This window comes from Heteronotia binoei, chromosome 21 (assembly GCF_032191835.1).
Source record: "Heteronotia binoei isolate CCM8104 ecotype False Entrance Well chromosome 21, APGP_CSIRO_Hbin_v1, whole genome shotgun sequence".
Classification (NCBI taxonomy): Eukaryota; Metazoa; Chordata; class Lepidosauria; order Squamata; family Gekkonidae; genus Heteronotia; species Heteronotia binoei.
Genome location: NC_083243.1, coordinates 78,311,347 through 78,333,684, shown reverse-complemented (window position 1 = coordinate 78,333,684; position 22,338 = coordinate 78,311,347). Strand labels below are relative to the sequence as shown.

Sequence of the window (22,338 nt, the reverse complement as noted above, 5' to 3'; positions counted from 1 at the left end):
CGGCCAGCATTCGTTTCCTGTACAGCTTCCGAGTTAGAGATATCAGCGAGCCTGCTGATTTCTGGACATACACGGCCTTGAGGGCTTCCAAAGCCTCCTTCGCTTTCTGGTGCCCTCGAACATGCACCAGCTGGTCGTCAGACACACTCAAGATGATTGTGGCAAGAGCCTTCTGGTCCTGAACAGTCTCTGCTGGCGTGGGATCCTCGGGAGGAGCAGACACACAGTCCCATAGCCCCTCTCGCTTCAGGAAATGCTCAAGCCTCAACGACCAGGTATTATAGTTGGTGGTAGTCAGTTTATCCACCAGCACAGTAGCTGCTGCTGTAGCCATCCTGCTCAGCCGCCGACGTTCAGCCACTGCTGGTCGTCTCCTCCAAGACAGCTTCTGGAGCACCTCAGCGTCCTTCTTCACCACCTCTCTCAGAGCTTACAGGCACAGCGGAAGCGTGCTGGGCCCATAACCCTGTTGATGCACCTGTGCTTAGTGAGGGTGGTCTTTAGTGACGCAAAGAATGAAGGCTTGCACACAGCAGTGATAAAACCACTATATACAATTTATTTACACCTCCACTCTCCAAACCGACAGAATGCTCCGTTGCAACTCCACCATACATATCCCACACACAGTAAAGTGTCTTTGTACATTTATACACACCATCCACCCAGGTAACCAATCAGCTTGCTGCCGAGTCATGCTGACATTGTCCAGGCTGATGCAATCTGGCAACCAGCCACCTTCTGTCACTTAGATGATCTACCTGGCAGTTCTGTTACTTTCACTTTTCCAGCATGTGCATAGAAACTGCTTGGCTTTGATTATAATGACACTCCCTACTTGCCGTCATAGCAAGAGAAAATTCATTTGCATACCTCTACAAGCCAGGGAGTGCTTGCAGATGAGGGATCTTTGTTAACATGGGGCATGCTAGACAATTCTGTTTCAGAAGCTGATTTTATAAAAGAATGGCTAAAAAATTAACAGACATCATTACTAAACAGCAGAATGATTAAATAGGGATAATAATTGGTGCCAGAAAGATTTGTTATCAAACAGATTTCTTCGTTTTGGGATCTTGTTGGTTTTGTGTTTCACTCATTGTTTTCCTTAGGTAAAACTTCCTTGGTTTAAAAAAAAAATCCTTCACTAAAACACACACACAAACACACACAAAACCTCTTAACACTTGGAAACCCAAAGGAGGTTGAACATTTAGATGACCCTGGAGGTCTCTTCCAACTCTATACTATGATTTTTTCAGTAACTTTGTTTCTTCTATAGAAGAATTGCAGATTTATACCCTGCCCTTCTCTCTGAATCAGAGACTCAGAGCGGTTTACAATCTCCTATATCTTCTCCCCCACAACAGACACCCTGTGAGGTGGGTGGGGCTGAGAGGGCTCTCACAGCAGCTGCACTTTCAAGGACAACCTCTGCCAGAGCTATGGCTAACCCAAGGCCATTCCAGCAGGTGCAAGTGGAGGAGTGGGGAATCAAACTCAGTTCTCCCAGATAAGAGTCCTTACACTTAACCACTACACCAAACTGGCTCAAACTATAGTAGGAATGGCTGTTGGAGAAGGATCAACCAGAGCTGTTATGAGCATGTGCACATCCATTCTTTGAATCTGAGTCATGCCATATTTAATTAAAATCGTACAACTGTTGTCAACAGTTAAATCAAATAATTTTAATAATTAATTTAGTTGATAACTTAGTTATTCCTCATCTCTGACCAGTCCTACATGCTGTCTATAGTGATCCACAATTGAGCCAGCTGTATTGAAAGTATTTCAAACCATTTTTATCACATCTCATTTTGCAGTATGCAAAGTATTGCTATGCTTCCTATCTAATAAACAATGCAGCCCCCCCCCCAAAAAAAATAAAGCTTACCTGGCAATAAGCTGCATTTCAGTGGTACTTATTCCACTTGAATGGGTTTAGGATGCAAGCCCTAATGTCTCCTTGGACTACCTTTCCTTCCCCCACTCCAGATACCAAGACTGAGATTCTTGGGAGTAGAAAAAAGCAAGCCAGTATCCTCTTAGTGTTAAATATGCACAGGTTTTGAATGCCAGCTAGAAGAATTCCTTTGTTTGATTTTACCATTTCTCATATATTATTTATTTTTGGTCTTTTTGTTATTTCAACAGGCAGCATACGATAAAGTGAGAAAAGCAAAAAAACAGGCAGCTGAAAGGACTCAAAAACTTGATGAAAGGAGAAAAAAAGTCAAGCTTGGTATGTTATGGAGACTACATGAGGAGTAAAGACCAAATTGCTGTTACTCCCCCCCATTGAGTTTTATAAATCATAACTTTTCCATAAATTCCATTAAAATTCCTTTTTTTACATAAATTGAGATGGTAAGAGTTACATGCAACAGATTCTGTGAAATGCCCCTGCTATTAGCAGAAATTTGGACTGTTTTTGGTTTTGCTGAGTTTGTGTGATTTTTTTTTCCAGACCTTGAAGCCCGGGAAAGACAAGCCCAGACCCAAGTTAGCAAGGAGGAGGAGATCCGAATAACCAGGACATTGGAAGAAGAGGTAAAACTGGCATGCCAAGTACAATATTCTATTAAGGTAGAAATGGGTATGGAAACATTTGTGTATACAGCCCAGTTGATGAGCAGAAAGCCAATGATAAGATATATGGAATAAAAGAAGCTGGGGCTCTGTGGGCTTCAGGCTATGTGAAGAGGCAGCATAAAGGGATTTAGCGGTTGAAGAGAAAGAATGCTGAGTCACTTAGCTTTCACAACCATTTCCCTTATTGCTATAAATAGTCTTCATTGAAAAAAGTTAGTCATTTTGGGGGCAACATAGCCACCATTTTTGCCTTCTGCCTCTCTTCCCAGATCCTGCGGCTACGTGAAGAGGGATCCCGCCAATTGGAGGAGCAGCAAAAACTCATCCAGGAGCAAATTCAACTTGAGAGAGAGCAGCGACTACAAGGTAAAGCCAGACAAGAACCTCTGTATGTTCTGTTTGTCTGGGATTGGAACGTGGTCTTATCTGATGCTCAAAGAAGCTTGTTGTTACACATACTCTTATAGAAAAATCACTCATTTCTTGTCTTTCTTACTGTGAAGCTTCAAGTCAGAAATTTTTTCCAGGCTGTGCCCTTGATTCCCTGTGTAACATCTGGCAGTTGACACCCCTCTTGAATCTTTGTATCCCCTTTCAGAAGAGGCGGGTGTTGAGGATTAATGAATGTTCAGTGGGATTAAATCAAAGTGTGGCGATCCAGAACACAACTATTTGAATGTTTTAATTTTCTAAAATGGAGGTTGTGGTTTAGCTTTGGAATAGTTGACACTGAAGTTTTCCTTTTGTTTTCTTCTTTTTTGAGGCAAACAAGATGTGTATGGAGAGAAAGGCAAAGGAACCCCCAAGCTCAAAGTAAGACATTCAAAAAAACTTGAGCTATGAAGAGAGATGAGCCAACTATAACTTATCTTTCATCAGTAGAAGCCACGTGAATCGCCTCCAGCCTCCCAGAAAGCTGGACTGCCTCTGGCATCCTCGCTGCTTACTGGAGTTGTCACTTACCTCACCTTAATGTGTTCCTTGCACTTTAATCTAGAATCTAGGCACTAGGATGAAGGTAATTAGACATTAAGTGTCAGTGACTTGGGATATTGACAGGTTGCAGATGCTACTTGATGTATGTAGTAATTTTCAGATGTTCTGAAATGTGAAGTCTTTCCTAGGCTTGTATCTGTTTATCTGCACATAGATAACCCCTTCAGTATATTTACAAAAATGTTTATTTATTTTATTTACATTATTGATAGTCTGCCTTTCTCACTGGGGCTCAAGGCAGATTACACAGAGTCAATGCAATCAACTGGTTAAGATATTCAGTAAACAATGAAATAGGATTTGAGTTTTAGAACAAACCAGAAATTAAAAAAAAACAACTGAAGCAAAGTATGAATGTTAACATGACATGTTAAATTATGCAGGACTACATAGTAGGATTCAATTTACAGCAAACTCTATAGAGTAGACCACAGTCCCTAATAATTCGTCCAGGTTACTTTGTGGATCATTTTGTACAATGACATCTGAATATATAGTCTTTTATATAATAACATAGGTGTCAAAACAATTGAAAGATTCTGCTGGATGCTAGATCTGGTGTATTGGAGTGGGCAAAACTAATCATGTAAACTCCCCTCCCCCCCCCCTCAGCTACGATGGAAGTGCAAGAAAGAAGATGAGACAAAAGGAGGCTATTCAAAAGAAGTTCTTCTGCAAATCTTACAGAAGGTCTTGTTCCACATTGTTATATCTTTTTTTGATTTTGCCTAATATACTGTGTGATTAAGCAAAGAAGCGTGATGTCAATTTCTGCACAAACAAAGCTATATGGCTCCCACTTCGGTTGTTATACGTCCTTTCATTCCTTGTTTTTAATAAGGAGGAGCACCATTAGAAATTTCTATAGCTATAGTTCCTATAATTCCTATAGTGGCTTCCTATAGCTAATATTCTTGTAGAAAGGTTCCTAAATGGCTTCTAAGTAGAGTGACTTACCGTAAATGATCACTTCCTTTGTGATTGCTAAAATGTCCTAAACAACCAGTAGGCAGATTGGATAGACCTTTGTTCATCTCTGAGAATAAATGTTTTTGTTTTTGCTGAAAAATAATTGAGAACTAGACTGAATTCTAATATAATGTGTTGTTTGCCATGATCTTGAGTGGACCTATGAGAAGAGTGATGTATGGTATGTGGGGCTTTTAATAGCTGTGCTGTATTTTAATTCTTTTTTAACAGTGATCTCTTTTGTGTCACTGACCATTGTAGTAATATCTGTGAAAGGATCTAAGATTCTTTCAAGAAAAATATGATTAGTACTTTCCATTCCAGTATTGTCCCTGATCCTGTTACAGTACTTTTGCTATGTGTACTTTATGTAAACTTCAGCAAGAACTTTGGTTTTCACAGTTTAGAACTTTCTCCCCTAGATCTATATCTGATTGTACTTTTCTTGACGTCTGACAGTATGGTGAAGTTCTGAATTTAGTGATCTCAAGCAAGAAGACCGGGAGTGCAGTTGTGGAATTTGCCACAGTGAAAGCTGCTGTAAGTGTTTTGACTAAAGACTAATGATTTCTTGGTGCACCAGAGTGGTTGGGGTAATGTAGGAGGTATCTACTGATATGTAGGAAAGAGGCTAGGTTAGCTTGTTAACTGTGGAATGTAACGGCTTAGATCCTACATGATTATGCAAGTGGAACATAACTTGTAAAGCAGGAGTTTGCTGTGTTCTCCTTCCACTGTAGCCTTCTAAACCCTGGGTCAGGGGAGCCTCCTGAGAGGTATGGGACCAAAAAGAGGGTCTGTGTTGTGCATCCTTGTCCCTCCTGTTGTTGTATTAAGTCCAGTCATTATGTTCAAGCTTTCAGACAGGAGTTGGAAAGGAGGGCCCTGCAAAAGTTTTGAAATAAAAGGCTTTTGTGTTTCACCTAGTTCAACAATTTAATTTCTTGGCTTTTGGATATTTTTTTGTTTCCTGGAGCTTGATTGGAGAGCACGGATCAGTGAAAGGAAAAGAGGTTGCAATGGCACACTGTGTTTATTTGGTAGGAGATGGCAGTAAAGAATGAAGTTGGCCTGATCAACAATCCTCTAAAGATCTCCTGGCTAGAGGGCCAGCCACAGAACAGCACAGTGTTTTCTGATGGTACCATCCATCCACGGATAGCCGAGGTAAGAGAAATGCAAGATCCTACTTAAATTTTTGATCTATCTATTCTGACTATACCTAGTATGGGTAGTAGCAAAATGTTACTGTTCTCTGTGGTAGATGCTCACTGAGTAACTCTGTGACATTGAAAAGTGTTGGTTTTTAAAATTTGTGAGTTGGTTTTAATTAAAACATATAAATCTGGATGTAAGTTTGTGTAGACATGCTTTAATGAGGCACTAACTAAATTATTACTAACTAAAATGTGTAGAGGGGGACTGTGGCAATGTCTATCATATTATGGTTGGGTCACTGGATGCGCAGCTGAAGAAACACAAGCCTTGGGAAGAGATGTACGTTAACGTCTTTTCAGAAAAAGAAGTTAGTGGTATAAGTATTTTGTCCAGGGAAGTTCTCATTGTACTGACAGTAAGCCTCACTATTCATAGGGGGACCTGTATATGCATTGGACTCTTTCTACGTCTGCTGTGTAAAACAAGCCAATGAGAAAATATGTCTAAAACCGCATCACTTATAAGAGGGGGGATATTTTTAGAACTTAGTTGTATCCTCTTCACATCTACATTTGGCTTGTAGTACCTCTATAATAGCATTTGTAAACAGACAGTTTATTCTGGCCTTTCCTTTTTAGGCAGCTAACAATATTTGTGAAAGAAAAATAAATGCGTGTGTTCTTTAAAGAGTTCACAAATGAAACGCACTGGACAAATGTAACTGGGAGGGTGGTGGAGGAAGTGGGAATTAGGCAAACAGAATTTAAAAATATTGATCTGAATGATATCTGTCAAGCGAGAGTTCTTGTATAAGTAGGACTGTGGAAGGTTCTCCCCACCTTTCTCCCAGCCACACATCTACACATGGCTCTTTTTGTTCTTTGCATAAACAGACCCCAAACCCATAGAGGACTCATGGACACAGTCTGTTCTCTTCTTTCTACACATGGCCTGGAAACCTTTCCCAACATTGTGTAGGTGACAAAATAGAAGTTGTGTCGTTATTAAGCAAGTGTTCTGGCAGCTGTTATATGCTCCTTCCCTTCATTTGCCAGCAGGTTTTTCTGTGGTTAATTCCAAATAATTATTCCTGAGAAGCTGCTTCTTAACCCTCCCTCCCTGGGTATTGTTTGGGCCTGCTCCTGTTCTGTCAAAGGTACACTTAGGGCTCTTTTAGCAAAGGGCATCTTTCCTGCCTCAACTATAGGTATTCATACCTGAAGCATAGTAGAGAACAGGAGTGTAATTGGATGGAATCAAGCAGAAGCTGCAGACTGTTTTGAACTAAGGTAGAATTTCTTAACAAAATAGTGGTTTCTGTCACTGGCCCATATCAGTCGCCACTGTCTCTCTGAGCCCCTTTTTAGAAAAGCAACAGATAACACACACACCCTTCCATCTAGACTCTCTTCTAGATTCTGTAGGCTAACCCTAGTATTCTGGCTTTGCATACTATTTCTTGAGAAACCTTTGACTTCAGACTAGGCTTGTTTCCAAAACAAATTATTGTTACTGGGAGGCTGTAGTTGGCCTGCTGCAAAGGATTAGCTTGTCTGAGCTGAAGGGTAAAACAAGCTGGGAGCTGTGTTTCGGGTGATAACTTGGAGTGAGAGAGCTGCAGTACTCAAACAGACTGGCACAGGTTGGCCCCTTCTGTCATGAGTGCTCCAGCTATTAGGGTATCCACTAGTAAGCTTTTTGCTTCACACCCTCCAGCAACTAAACAGAACATCCTCCTGAAGTACTTCTAGCAAGTTTGTATATTCAACAGTGATGTTTCAGTGTGTTCCCAACTAGAGGTAATCTAGATGGATACATCATTCAGGCAAAATCAGGTCAGAAGCCCTTGGTTTTTTTCTTGAAACCAGTAGCACCCAAGGGTGATAAAACTAAAACAGTTGGGAAAACAAGAGTGCTGCCAATACCAAATGTTCAAAAGTGTCATTAGTTGCCTAAAGTGATGAGATTGACTTAAACCTCAAAATGATCTGCTGAATTCTGAACTAAAAAAGTAAGTGTAATTAACAGCCAAAAAAACTGCATTTTGAAACCTGTATAAATTATACAAATGAAACAAATACTCTCGGAGCTTCTAGTGTCGCACAATTCTTCAAAATTACAGCCCTGCCTGCAGAACCCAAACTGTAGTCCATTGTTTTATTACAGTGTAGATTGTTTAAGTAAATTCTCAAATCCTGGCCTCTGCACAAAAATCCTAACCAGTCAAAAGAGTATCTCATGAATCATATGTGGACTGCGGGCACTGTCTTTTGGATCCTTTTCCTATGACCAACAACTTGAACAATTGTTCCAGTGCAGCCCAACACTTTAGGTATTCCATGCCTGTGATGGATCCCTCCCCACCCTGTTTCTGTAGAAGAGTCCTCCTCTTCAGCACCTCACTGCTTTCCACTGACATTCCCAAAATGGATTTTGGTTGCCAGAAATTAGGACTGTGTGTTAGTAACTTGATCTTGTTCTCCACGTTGCCCTCTTAACCAAACTTATCTTCCATAGTCTCTTCAAGCTGTATGCCATTTTACCTATTTATAAATTTTAATATTCACCTCATATGCCCACAGTATTTACAAAGTACAAAACCCCTAGATCTTGTCCTACCCGCCCTGGGATTGTTTTTGTGTTTTGTATTTTTCATGTGATTATTAGTTTTCTAGTTAACATCTGTCCACCCAGCAAGCACACATGCACCCTGTTTTGTGTATACTGCAATCCTGGTGCTTCTGGAAGGTAAAATTCAGTGGCATTATTGATTGGCATGCTTCTAAAATGCTGATATCCCACTTTTCTGCTACTCAGTCTTCAAGATTGTTTACAATTAATAAAGCCATTAACAATCTAATCCACAAAAAAATTACAGTTTATGAAAATGCAGCAGCGTCTTCTGTATTTTGTATTTTATGATGCATATTGTGTCAGAAGAATGAGATGAAAATCATTTTCTACAAAGATGAAGAGATCCAAATAAAGCAAATACCTTCTGGCTTGTTGCATCTAACAACTTGATAAGATTGCTATCATTTTCCTCCACTAAGGCAGGAATCACTTGGTATGTTTGCTGAGAAGTTGTGTTGCTGTACAGTTCCATACCAGGAAAGCTTAACATTGCTGTTAAACTGCTCAGCCAAATTATTAATCTGATAAAATAAACCTTGACTTCTGTCTCCAATTTGTTTATCCTTTTTGCTTCAAGGGCAAGAGTTGCAGGTTAATTAGGAACTCTTGGCTTGCTTTAGCCTTAAAAGATGACATCATCATCTCAGCTATGCAAAAATGGGTGGGGTTCAAAATTCAATTCAAGCATGCTTTCTACTGAGACTGATCTGTGAGTAAAGGTATGTGGCTGGGGTTCCCTGTACATGTAAACAAGAGTGGTCGGCTCAAGGTGGTAACTCTAAATCAGTAACTTCCAACATAGCCATGGAACCAGCTGATCAAATAAGCAAGCCTTGTGGACCAGTGTGGCTGGCTCTTGCTTTAAGGGAATAGTAGAGCAATAGCTGTATTACTTTCCTTCAAGGCCTCTTGCATGGGACAGATTAAATATTCAAGGCTGCCCCAGTCACACTGCTGATAGAGATTGAAGGTAGCACAAAAAAGACCAAGTGAATAGTTTTAATAAGGACAGGAATATACATTCTCTTGCTCATTTTTTTACAAACGACTTGTAGACGCAATTGTTAAAAATTCCTTTCTCCTGTGATGACTACAAAGTGAAATAATTACAGGGAATCTCCAGTTGCTTTAATGTACCCATTAATTAGTACTGATGAAGACAAATATGCACTAGAATAAAGGACAATCTTTATATTCTGAATTGCCTCTGATTTCAAGGCTCTTCTTTCTGCTTCTGAACAAGTCTTTTATGGCAGAGTTTTGGTTTTGAGATATATCTAGCTGAGGTTGTGGAGATGATGTTCAAACAAACAAATCTGTGAATTCCTCATTGTGCCATAACCACCTACTCTTCCTGCGCATGCATATTTGCTTTAGACTCTGAAATGGCTCAAGGGTACAGGTGTATTCCCTGCACACCAGACTGAAACAGACTGAGACAGAAAGGAGAAATGATTGCAAATATGAGAGGAATGGCAGCAGTTCCAGTGATACCCAAAACAGGGTTATGCTTTTTCCTGATTAGTGTACTATAAAAGGTTCAGTGGGAATGGTCCACCTAGAATGGTCTTTGGGTGTATACTGACAGTGAAGGAGAACCAGTAGTTCAGGAGGATTATTAATTCCTTGGTTTCAGCTGGAACCACTAAAACGGCAGTTAATTCAATAGCAAGTTTTTGGTTTTGAGTGTCTGCAGAATGTCTTCAAGGAGCGAGGGGCCCAAGTCAAGTTTGAAAGAAAAGAAAGAGTCCAGTGGATCAGGTGTGCCATGCCATGAGATGGTTTCAGAGTAGCACCAGTCCATAGTTTGGTTCTTGCAAAAAAGATCTGACTGCGTCTGAGTGGCCTTATGGGAGTGACTTCGAAATGAATTTTCTGCTGAGGGCAAATCAGTGTGGTCTATTATATTGGGGCAGCTGGCAGTGTCCAGGTACAGCCGCGGTGGTTTGGGAGGCGGCTGCATCTTGGTGGCTAGGTTTTGTTCACTCTGACATGACAAGTAGTTCGGCTGCCCTTTCAGGTCTCTGAGGAGCTCCCTTTTGTTGTATTGTCCATTAGAATCTAGCGTTTGGCTGTTCTGATTCAAGATAAGGACTTGACTGCCCAGTTTCTTATTTCTCCGGAGTGATAGACGCTTGAAGAAGCCTGAGGACCTGATGGATCCTCTCTGCCAAGTGTCCATGGTGAGGGAAATAGTAAAAGACTGGTGGCTGGCAACCTCAGGGTGAAGGAGGCCTCACGCCTTGGTCTCAGGCTGACATGAGGTTCTAAAAGTCAGGAGCATCTCCTTTCTTAGCCGTTCCTGGAGAAGAGAAGGGGAAAACAGCAACAACAGACTGGCTTCACTAAAAGAACATCCTGGCTCATGGTGCCAGCTCTATTCAATGAGTCACTATGTAATGAATACACTAGAATGTGTTTGAAGGTAATCTTCCTAGCCTCCAAAGTATGGTTAGTAAACTATCTTGGTTCCCAAGATAGCACTGTATGCATGCATCACTCCCTTCCAAATGCTGGAAGATACATACAAAATGGGCCTCAACTTCCATGAATCTTAAAGCCAGTGATAGTTTTTAGAACATAAATCATAATTTAAGCATTTGAAAGAAGGAAGTGCATGGCTCTGTCATCCCAGCCTGCTGAGATACAGCAGAATGAATGTTTGCTATGCACAGAATGGGGTTTGTTTGTTTATTTGTTTAAACGATTTTTGTGCTGCCTTTCTACCCAACTTAGAGTTCCCAAGGCAGGAAACAATTTGAAATATTAAAATTAGCTTTAGAAATACATGCATACATACAACAGTTAAACAACACACATAAATGGATAGGACAGTCAGAGAGGAGAGGTTTCATACTTGACCCTTACACTGCTGCAGCAACCATGGTTTAAGGGGTTAACTCGCTGCCAAACCCCTGATCCAGTCCATCACAGTGATGGGTTCAATTTTAGTTGCTGAATGCGAAGAGGTGAGTGAGCTTAGTGACTACTCGCCATCCCTATGTCATATCTGCAGATCATTTTTATCACTGCTGCCAGCCATCTTCATATCCACTGGAACTACACCCATCACCCCAAATTCTGTAATCCTGCAGCCAGTTTTCCTTTCTCTTCTTTTACATAGTTTCTTTAATGCATTTCAGTGACCTTTGGTGCAGTAAAATGGCTGAGTGGGAAAGGCACCCCTTCTTCCACACTGTTTTCTACCAGATCATAAATCTATCCCACATATGTATATTGCCCATGGCATCTTTTTCTCCTCTGTTGTTCCTTTTTTCTATTCATCAGGTAATTTCCTTTTCTTAATGTCTCTCCGTAAGATCAAATTTCTCTGCACCATCTCTCATAACCTACCTTATCTGTATATTCACTGCCTCCAGACTTTCTCACTACTGATTTGCCAGTGCTTGACCTCTCACTCCACCTGTCTGTTCCACTTAATGTAGATTATAAGCAGTGGCTTGGCAGTTGCCCATCCCTGTTTAGGCCTTTAGACCACTTTTACCAGTATTGATCCTTTTGACACAGAAAGGAATTGTTGAGCCTGACTGTTAAATCAAATAAGTGAAGATCGGCATTGTTATGTCGCTGTATGAATCAGTTTTATTCCTCTTCCAGAGCATTAAACAGCAGTGGGGACATTTTAATATTCTGTGGTAAACAGATCACTATCGGCCCATCATTAAGAGAATGGCCTGTTACCCAAAGATAATCTCAAAAGCCTTATACATTGAAATATTAAGGAAGCTTAGAAGAAAGAGAATAATGTGGAGGTTATTACTTACTGTGAGATAGTAGACCACAAAAGGAGCCAAGAGTAGATTTGTGAAGGAAGCACAATCAGCGTGCAGGTGTCAGTGGCTTCCTGCCTTGGGACAGTGGCTGTGTCTCCTCCACTCTTCTTGGTCACCTTTCCTTCAGCGTTGTTCTTTGCTCTCCACTTGTCTCTCCTCAGTTCCTCGTTGTTGTTTTTTTTCAGGCTGAAGTTCCCTTGTGTGCGTTCTATGCCAAGCCCTTGCTGACTCAATCACGTCAGAGGCTGGGATTTACACTATTAGTTAATTGCTGAGATTGCAGGAAGTAGGTGTGTGCAGAGCTGTGAAACACCAACCCTTGCTACAGAGCCTCGGGAGAAGCTAGACTTCTGTGGGATATTTGAACTTTTTTTCATATTATGCTTCAAAGTGACTACTGTAGGAGGAAAAAGATAGGGAATAATACCTAGTAGGGTTTATTTCTAACAAGTTCAAGTAAGTTCATGTAATTTTTAGTTGTAGTTGGAAGTGGTAGATTTCTTTTTCCATAATGTTGAAATGAAGCATGTCAGGTGATAAGAGAATTCTAGCAGTCATGACTCACCATGAAGCAACATGACAGCATGTTTGTAGGCTCGATGTCTTAAGAGCTCTAAAGAGCCATCATTGGACTGCACTTGTGTTGAATGTTACTATTTTAATGTGACTGACTTGGCTGCTGAATTTTGCCTCTTCTTTCTCATGATATCTAAAATATAGACTTGGATTCTATAACTGTGACTTGTGTTACTATTTTGAACATTTTTAAAGGTGTGTGCATCTGATGGTGTAAATTAGTGCAGTCTCTTGTGTACGCATTAAAGCCTCCTCCTTTATATGTAATGAGCCCTCCATGCAGTCTTTTTTTTTTTCAAGATTCTATAGAGAACATAAGAGAAGCCATGTTGGATTAGGCCAATGGCCCATCCAGTCCAACACTCTGTGTCACACAGTGGCCAAAAAAATTTTATATATAGACACACACACACACACACTGTGGCTAATAGCCACTGATGGACCTCTGCTCCATATTTTTATCTAAACCCCTCTTGAAGGTGGCCATGCTTGTGGCCACCACCACATTCCTGTGGCAGTGAATTCCACATGTTAATCACCCTTTGGGTGAAGAAGTACTTCCTTTTATCCGTTTTAACCTGTCTGCTCAGCAATTTCATCGAATGCCCACGAGTTCTTGTATTGTTAGAAAGGGAGAAAAGTACCTCTTTCTCTACTTTCTCCATCCCATGCATTATCTTGTAAACCTCGATCATGTCACCCCGCAGTCGACGTTTCTCCAAGCTAAAGAGTCCCAAGCGTCTCAACCTTTCTTCATAGGGAAAGTGCTCCAGCCCTTTAATCATTCTAGTTGCCCTTTTCTGGACTTTCTCCAATGCTATAATATCCTTTTTGAGGTGCGGTGACCAGAACTGCACACAGTACTCCAAATGAGACCGCACCATTGATTTATACAGGGGCATTATGATACTGGCTGATTTGTTTTCAATTCCCTTCCTAATAATTCCCAGCATGGCGTTGGCCTTTTTTATTGCAAACGCACACTGTCTTGACATTTTCAGTGAGTTATCTACCACGACCCCAAGATCTCTCTCTTGGTCAGTCTCTGCCAGTTCACACCCCATCAACTTGTATTTGTAGCTGGGATTCTTGGCCCCAATGTGTAGAGTATTAAGGTGAATCTGTGTGTCCCTTGTCCAGTGATGTGTTTCCTCCTGAACTCATGCAAATAATTAGTTTGCATTTACTTGTCCTGAATATGTTGATGATGAAAGCAGTGTTCTCTCTAAACTGAGTTAGTGTCAGCTAGCTCACAGTTTTTTAGCCTCTAGCTCACACATTTTTGTCTTGGCTCAGGAAAAACAGCCCCAGAGCAAACTCAGTAGCTCACAACTTTAAATTCAATCACTCACAAAGTAGAATTTTTGCTCACAAGACTCCACAGCTTAGAGGGAGTATCGGATGAGAGCCAGTGTGATATTTGTTGAGAGTGTGTTGGATGAGAACTAAGGAGATCAGCCTCACATCCCCCCTTGACCTTGATGGTTGCTCTTTATTTCAAAGGATTATGAAGATGTGGGGCGGGGGGGAGAGATGCAACACTGCCTTGTGCTCCTTAGGGGAAGGATGAGGTATCATCTGGCATCATAAGCAATACTGATTAAGCTTGTCATTGATCTTGTATTATACACTTTATACTGCCTGTTAACTTAGTATAACACAAGAGTATCAAACTGATTTCCTCTAGCAAGGGCAAATTACATCTTGCAGAATTCATCTAGATCTGGTTCCAGTATTATAACTGTGCCTTTCTCATGCTAAGAAGTTAAGATCAATGCTTATTCCTGAAAGTATCTGTTCTTGGGAAATACATCTATTCTTGGGAAAGTGATTGCTGGGCACAGATTCACTTATTATCCAGCAAAAAAGTATAACCAATATTCTCAATTATTATCTAGCCCTTTTAAACTATATGAATTCCATAATGAAACTTGATCACAGTGGTTGACTCATGAAGTTATGTTAGCTCTTCAGTACTAATGTTACACATCCAATGAACTGCAAGCAGAGTGCAGCTCTCAGGACAGGACTTTCCAGATTATCCATGGAATTGCCCATAATTCAGTTTCAGGAGTTCAAGGGATCCTTAAACAGCTCAGGGAGCAAAGTTAAAATCTTTCCTACCTCCACTCCCTTTTCCAAGAAAAGTAAACATTATTGGTGGAAAATAGGAGTTGGATACAACAGAGTAAAACCATAGAGCTATCTGTGTGAGAGTACAGTGAGAACAGTACTTTTTTTGTTGCACATTTTAAAGACACAAGGTAATCTGCCCTGAATGAAATGACAGTTCAGTGGCACCTTAAAGACTAACAACTTGTGTTTCAAGGTGAGCTTTTGAGTCACAGCTCACTTCCTCTGATAGGCTTCAGGGAAGTGAGCCATACTCTACAAAAGCTACCCCTTTGGAATCTGTACTGTGCATCATAGTGCACCCCAACTTCATTGTTCATGTGGTATGTCACAAATGGTGTGAAGGCATAGGGCAAAGAACTACATATCTTACAGAGTATGGAAAATGTCTTGCTGGATCAGATCAAACTCCTTGAGGTAAGCTTTTTGTTTTTAGCAGTAGCCAGCTGACTGACTATGGAAGCAAACAGAATGTGATAATGACCATCAGTGGTGGTTGTTGTTTCTCCCAAATATCTGCTACTCAAAGTGCACCGCCTTTGAAATGAAGATTCCTTTTGGATTTAATGGCTCATAGCCACTGAAAGACCTGCCCTTGCTGGCTTAAGGTGGCTGTCATCTCCATGTGGTAATGAATTCCATCTATAATGAGAGATCTGTTGCAGCTTTAATGTGTTTCTGTTAATACATGTTCCAACCCCTCTGAAGGAGGCAGTGGTCCGCCCCCTCCTGAAAAAAGCTACATCAGACCCGGCCGAATTGGCTCATTACCGGCCAGTCTCAAACTTGCCCTTTTTGGGCAAGGTTACAGAGAGGGCTGTGGCGTTGCAGTTACAGAGCTTCCTGGATGACGCTTCCACTTTGGATCCATTCCAGTCCGGCTTCCGCCCAGGCCATGGGACAGAGACGGTTCTGGTCGCCCTCATGGATGATCTCCGGCGACACCTGGACCGAGGCGGTGTGGCAGTATTGCTGCTGTTAGACCTTTCGGCCGCATTCGATATGGTCGACCACCGGCTGCTGGCCCGCCGCCTCGCCGATGCAGGGATTCAGGGGCTAGCCTTGCAATGGCTTTCCTCTTTCCTGGAGGGTCGGGGACAAAGGGTGGCAATTGGGGGGGAGCACCTACTTAATTGTGGCACCTACTTAATTGTGGGGTGCCTCAGGGAGCAGTTCTCTCCCCGATGTTATTTAACATCTACATGCGCCCCCTTGCCCAGATTGCCCGGAGATATGGGCTGCGTTGTCACCAGTACGTGGATGACACCCAGCTCTATCTATTGATGGACGGCCGGGCTGCCGATGTTCCTATAAATTTGGACCGGGCGCTGCAAGCCATGGCAGATTGGATCAGGTCGAGTGGGCTGAAGCTGAACTCAGCAAAGACAGAGGTCCTTTGTCTAGGGCGCGGTGGTCCGGAGGGAGGGATCTCCCTTCCAACTTTTGACGGTGCATCACTGATACCAGCGCGCAGGGTCAGGAGCTTGGGAGTGCTACTGGAGTCTTCCTTGACAATGGAGGCCCAGATAGCAGCCACTGCCAAATCCGCCTTTTTCCACCTTAGGCGGGCGAGGCAGTTGGCTCCCTTCCTGGAGCGCAATGACCTGGCAACAGTGATCCATGCAACGGTCACCTCGAGGCTAGATTACTGTAATGCCCTCTACATGGGGCTGCCCCTGTGCTGAACCCGGAAACTGCAGCTAGTGCAGAATGCAGCAGCCAGACTGCTATTGGGCCTACCTCGGTGGGAACATGTGTGGGCTGGGCTGCGGGAGCTGCATTGGCTGCCAGTTGTTTACCGAGTTCGTTACAAGGTGCTGGTTATTACCTTTAAAGCCCTATATGGCCGAGGACCTGTTTACCTTAGGGACCGCCTCTCTCCATATGTTCCCCAGAGAGCACTGCGATCCAGCTCACAAAACCTTCTGGAAGTACCTGGGCCAAAGGAGGCCAAACTAAAAATAACTAGAGAACAGGCCTTCTCTATAAAAGCACCCCAATGGTGGAACCAGCTGGAAGAGGTGTGGGCCCTACGGGACATTAGCCAATTCCGTAGGGCTTGCAAAACCGCCCTCTTCTGGCTAGCCTTCCAAGATGGAACCTGAAATAAACATCATGGCATCACTAACATCAAAATAACTGAGATAGCAATGAGATGAGATTATTTTAGATTGATTTTAGACTTTTATATTATGTTAAACTTAATGGTAAATTTTAAATGGTATAGAAATGTATAATTACCATACCATACCAAACCTTTAATGGCATAATAGATTCAGATAAAAATACACAGAATATAAAAATTTAAACATTGGAGATAAAATCAAAATAAAACCGAGCTTACAGATACATTCAAACATGGTCAGAATTAAATTTAAGGATGTCAGCCAGAAATTTTGCCACAGCCTCACTAACCACCCCCTCAGTATCACTCAATAAATAATAACAGGGTGGCAGAATAGACAAATCTGGAGAAAAAGAAAGCTTGCCAAATAAATCTTTACGGAGGTTATGGTAAAAAGAACAATCAAGCAATATATGCTGGATTGAGTCAGGGGTATTCGCTCCACAGGAGCAAAGTCTGTCGGCTAAAGGGACTCGCTGATATCTCCCTTGTAAAACTTTGGAGGGAAACGCGTTTAGTCTGGCCAACATAAATGCCCTGCGATGACTTGGAGTGGTTAGGTCTGATAGATAATTGGGCATTTTGCCACAAAAAGCATAAAGACCTAAGGAAGCTGGAGAGCAAGTATAAGGGAGAGTTGGCCGTAATTTCGTTTCCTCCAATTCCCACAGTCTCAGTTTAATACATCTGAAGATATATGACTCTTCAGAGGTAGAAAAATCATCTACCTCTAACCCCAATTGATTGAGTTTAGACAGAAGCACTGCTGTCCAGGACGAAATATATGGGTCTCTTTTCATACAATCAAGAAGGCTGTTGGGATCTGTTCTAAAATGAATTTTGAGCCAGAATTTAAACACTGCAATCCAGGCTTTTGTCTCCACCAAAGACTGACCCACTTCAGAGCAGAGAGCAAAGTAGGACACACATTTTGGCAAACCAAGAATTTGTCTAAAGAATGAGGCTTGAATGCCCTCCACTTTCCTGGTAAAAGCTGAGATCCATATAGGGATACCATAGAGGATTTGGGCAAGCGTTTTGGCTTTGAATACTTTAATAGCTGCTGGAACTAATTGGTTGCCCCTTGCAAAGAAAAACTGTTTAATTTGAGCAGCTGAACACTTAGCCAAGTTGATGGTGTTGTTACGATGTGAAACCCAGCTTAACTTGTGGTTAAAAGTGATCCCCAAGTATTTAAAATTTTTTGTTTGCTCGATTGTTGAATTGCCAATAAACCATCTCTGTGGGCCCCAGCAATTTGAAAAGACAACTACTATGTATAATTGTTTTATTGTTTAACATGGCTTTTGCCACACCCTGTAAGCCGCCCTGAGCCTGCCCCGGCGGGGAGGGCGGGGTATAAATAAAATTTTATTATTATATTATTATTATGTTTATCCTTCAAGGAACCCAGAGCAGTCTACATAATTCTTCCCTCCACTGTTTTATGTTGACATTCCTGTGAGCTATATTAGGCTAGGAGACAGTGAAAGGGCCAAGATCACCCAGTGTCCTTAATAGGAGAGTGGGATTTGAACCTGGGTCTTCTCGATCCAACAGTCTAACCATTATACACTGACTGTCACTAATTCTAACAATGTTCACAAAATTTTAGCTTCATGTGGCTGTATCCCTATTTCTTTTATCTTCCCATGACTATCTGTTCTATGGCACTTCATAAGAACATAAGAGAAGCCATGTTGGATCAGTCCAACGGCCCATCAAGTCCAACACTCTGTGTCACACAGTGGCAAAAAATTTTATATACACACACACACTGTGGCTAATAGCCACTGATGGACCTGTGCTCCATATATTTATCTAAACCCTTCTTGAAGGTGGCTATACTTGTGGCCGCCACCACCTCCTGTGGCAGTGAATTCCACATGTTAATCACCCTTTGGGTGAAGAAGTACTTCCTTTTATCCGTTTTAACCTGTCTGCTCAGCAATTTCATCGAATGCCCACGAGTTCTTGTATTGTGAGAAAGGGAGAAAAGTATTCTTTCTCCACTTTCTCCATCCCATGCATTATCTTGTAAACCTCGATCATGTCACCCCGCAGTCGACGTTTCTCCAAGCTAAAGAGTCCCAAGCGTCTCAACCTTTCTTCATAGGGAAAGTGCTCCAGCCCTTTAATCATTCTAGTTGCCCTTCTCTGGACTTTCTCCAATGCTATAATATCCTTTTTGAGGTGCGGCGACCAGAACTGCACACAGTACTCCAAATGAGACCGCACCATCGATTTATACAGGGGCATTATGATACTGGCTGATTTGTTTTCAATTCCCTTCCTAATAATTCCCAGCATGGCGTTGGCCTTTTTTATTGCAGACGCACACTGTCTTGACATTTTCAGTGAGTTATCTACCACAACCCCAAGATCTCTCTCTTGGCTCAGACATCTCAGATTCAAAAAGGAAAGCCTTGAATTTGGAATTGGAGATCTGGCAAATACCCAGGCTTCTTTCAGCATTCTTGAGTTTTTGACAATAAGATACAGACAGTTTATGCGTAGGCCTCAAGAGAAGAAAAAGATGGTTGCCTTGCTTAGCGCACAGACTGTTTTCCCACTGTGCTTCTACGTTATTTACTACAGGTGGTTTCCCATCAGTCTTTTGCCTCACTTCCCATTAAGGAACAATGATCTTATTCCTGAAGTTTAACTGTCCTGATACAGTGATTCATGCTCTGTAACCTTTGCTTTCCCCCCATTACATGCACAGCTTCAGAAGGCATTTCTGCTGTTGCTGCTCCTTTTCCAAATATTTTTTTCTCCATTGTCATCCAGACACGCCTTAATATGTGGGGTCTCTCAGGGGGCACTACTCTCCCTAGTATTGTTTAACATCTGTATGTACCCCCTTGCCCAGCTGGTGTGGAAGTTCAGGCTTGGGCACAATCAATATGCTGATGACACCCAGGTGTATCTGTTACTGGATGGTCACCTGGATACCACCTCACAAAATTTGGCTGCTGGTTAGATGGAATAGGAATCCAGCCAAGACAGAGCTTCGGTGGTGGCAGGGGGAGGTGCCTTTGGGATTGGGGGATAGGTTGCCCACTCTTGATGGGATACCACTGACACCAGCACAATCTGTTAAGAGTTTGGGAGTGATCTTAGATCCCTCCTTGAATATGGAGGCCCAAGTCATGCACACTGCCAGTCTGGCATTCTTTCATCTGCACAAAGTCTAGCAATTGGCCTCTTTCCTGTTGCGCCATAGTAATCCATGCAATGGTCACCTCCAGGCTAGACTACAGTAACTCACTGTACACCAGCTTATCCTTGAGACTGACTTGGAAGCTCCAAATGGTCCAGAATGTGGTGGGAACACCACAGATGGCACATTTATAACTTGTGCTGCACCAGCTACACTGGCTCACAGTGGAGCAACCAAGTCAAGTTCAAGGTTTTGGTATTAACCTACAAGGCCTTGAGGCCAATGTACCTACAGGACCGTTGTGTCCCTGGGAGAGCTCAATGCTCCTTAGACAGCAATTTGCTGGTGACCTCTGGCCCTAAAGAACTCTCTGCCGGATTTCATAATGGCCTTGCAGTCAGGCCCGGTGCTAGGGGTGCCTGCGCCCCTAGGCCGAACCCCAATACTCCACCCCCTATTGATATTTCCATGTGTGCCCCGATGACGTCATAATGACATCACTGCCATGCCCCAAGCCTCAGCAGAGTCTGGAAGGCAGCACACTCGCTGCACATCCCCTCCCCAGACTTTGCAGAGGCCTCCTGAGCCTCGGGAAGCCTCAGCAGTCTAAAAGGCAATGAGCGCACTAAGAGCCGGCTCTGAGCATGCTTGCTGCCACACCCTCCCCCTTGTGATGGCAGCAAGTGCAGGATGGCAGCAGGCACAGGGAGGCGGATGGCAGCAGGCACAGGGAGTGGCGCCCTAAGCGGCCACCTACTTGGCTTACTCCCATGCGCCGGCCCTGCTTGCAGGACCTTATGCACTTCCACAGGACCTGTAAGGCAGAGATGTTCTGCCGGGCTTTCAGTTGAGGACAGTGATGGTTACCATCTTAGCTGGCACCCTTCTCCATTCTCTAGATGCATTTTGCCTCCTCCCCCTGCGTGCAAAGTAGCTAGCAGTCTGAACTGGGATTATCGCCATCTGATTTTAAAGTGTTTTAAGTTTGATTGTTTTATTTGTATGATTTTTATGGACTTGGACAGCTGATCACTGGCAGGAACTGATCCTCTCAAGATATTACATATTTTCTACATCACATTCTTGAGCACCAAAACAGAGTACATATCTAATGAACTCCACTACTCTGCATATTTTTTGAATGCAACCATTTAACCTGACAGGACCATTTATTCCATTCATCCAAGTCACTGTTAAGAATCTGGGTGTTTCAAGTGTTAGGCTTTTTATATTTTAAAAAGTCATAGAAAATGGTTCAAAGTGACTTGTGTTTTGTTTTTTAAAAAAGACCAATTCGTCATGATTTCTAGCACTTTAGTATTAACAGAAAATGAAGGATGCAGCCTGCTCACTGCTACTAGGTTAACAGAGTTCAGATTATCAGTGATTACACTTGTACTGTTTTAGTTCTGCTTACTAGTCAAGAAATGAATCCTTAGCATGCTGTGGAACAAATTTTACTGGCAGAAGTCATGAGGTAGCAGTTAGAGCTGACCCTTTAGATTCTGCGCATTGCTGTGTGAAGTGTTGCCACTTTCTTTGTGTGCTGTTGTGATGGGGCTTCCCCCCTCCCCTTTTGAGTATTACCAGAAAAGATTTCTAAACATGCAAACAGTGAATCCACCTAAATATTGACTGCTGTCATTTATTTGTCAGGGTTCTGTGGTTTCTGAGCGAGATTATGAAAGTCTTGTGATGATGCGGATGCGCCAAGCCGCTGAGAGACAGAAACTGATCGAGCAGATGAAACAAGAAGATGAGGAGTCTTGTGCATAATATAGAGAAGAACAGAAGTCTTTTTCACTTCCACTGACTGCTTAAATTAAGTCAATAAATACCCATTTAAAAAACTGTTATAGTGTTCTTGAGTAAATAAACTGGTAAAGCTAATATATCTAGTGTGGAAATAAAAAATCTTGATATACGGCTTTAAGATTGATTGGATCTTACTATTTATTTATTCGATTTATACCTCACCCTCCCTGCCGAGGCAGGCTCAGGGCACATACAAGGCAATTCCACCAGTGTTGGCATGATCTCCTCCATCATAAGAGCTGCTTCCTTGTGCCAGAGGAAAGTTCCTTGTGCCAGAGGAATACACCAGGATCCAACCCTCTCTGGCAACAGGTAGTCTGCCTGGGCTAAAGATCTATTTGTCCAGTTCCTTGTCAGCCACATTCCGCCTCCCAGTGACA

At 42.3% G+C, this 22,338-nt stretch overlaps 2 protein-coding genes across 2 annotated transcripts in view; one reads left to right on the top strand and one right to left on the bottom strand.

Annotated features, from left to right (window-relative positions):
• The window catches only part of DNAJC17 (DnaJ heat shock protein family (Hsp40) member C17), a 34,343-nt gene extending 12,267 nt beyond the window's left edge, over positions 1–22,076 (top strand). Inside the window, exons 4-11 of the mRNA XM_060262894.1 lie at positions 2,158–2,245; positions 2,471–2,553; positions 2,865–2,961; positions 3,359–3,408; positions 4,204–4,281; positions 5,020–5,100; positions 5,605–5,727; positions 21,800–22,076. Coding sequence (XP_060118877.1) covers positions 2,158–2,245; positions 2,471–2,553; positions 2,865–2,961; positions 3,359–3,408; positions 4,204–4,281; positions 5,020–5,100; positions 5,605–5,727; positions 21,800–21,919 — 720 coding nt within the window. The 3' untranslated portion in view covers positions 21,920–22,076. The remainder of the gene's footprint in view (positions 1–2,157; positions 2,246–2,470; positions 2,554–2,864; positions 2,962–3,358; positions 3,409–4,203; positions 4,282–5,019; positions 5,101–5,604; positions 5,728–21,799) is intronic.
• Positions 9,585–10,638, bottom strand: C21H15orf62 (chromosome 21 C15orf62 homolog). Its single transcript, XM_060262895.1, has one exon. The coding sequence runs from the start codon at positions 10,532–10,534 to the stop codon at positions 10,010–10,012; it is 525 nt and encodes a 174-aa protein (XP_060118878.1). The 5' UTR covers positions 10,535–10,638; the 3' UTR covers positions 9,585–10,009.
• Positions 22,077–22,338: the final 262 nt, after the last annotated feature.

Bases quoted from the DNA above. Each gene is read 5' to 3' on its own strand.
- C21H15orf62 (XM_060262895.1), bottom strand. From the start codon at position 10,534: ATGGACACTTGGCAGAGAGGATCCATCAGGTCCTCAGGCTTCTTCAAG.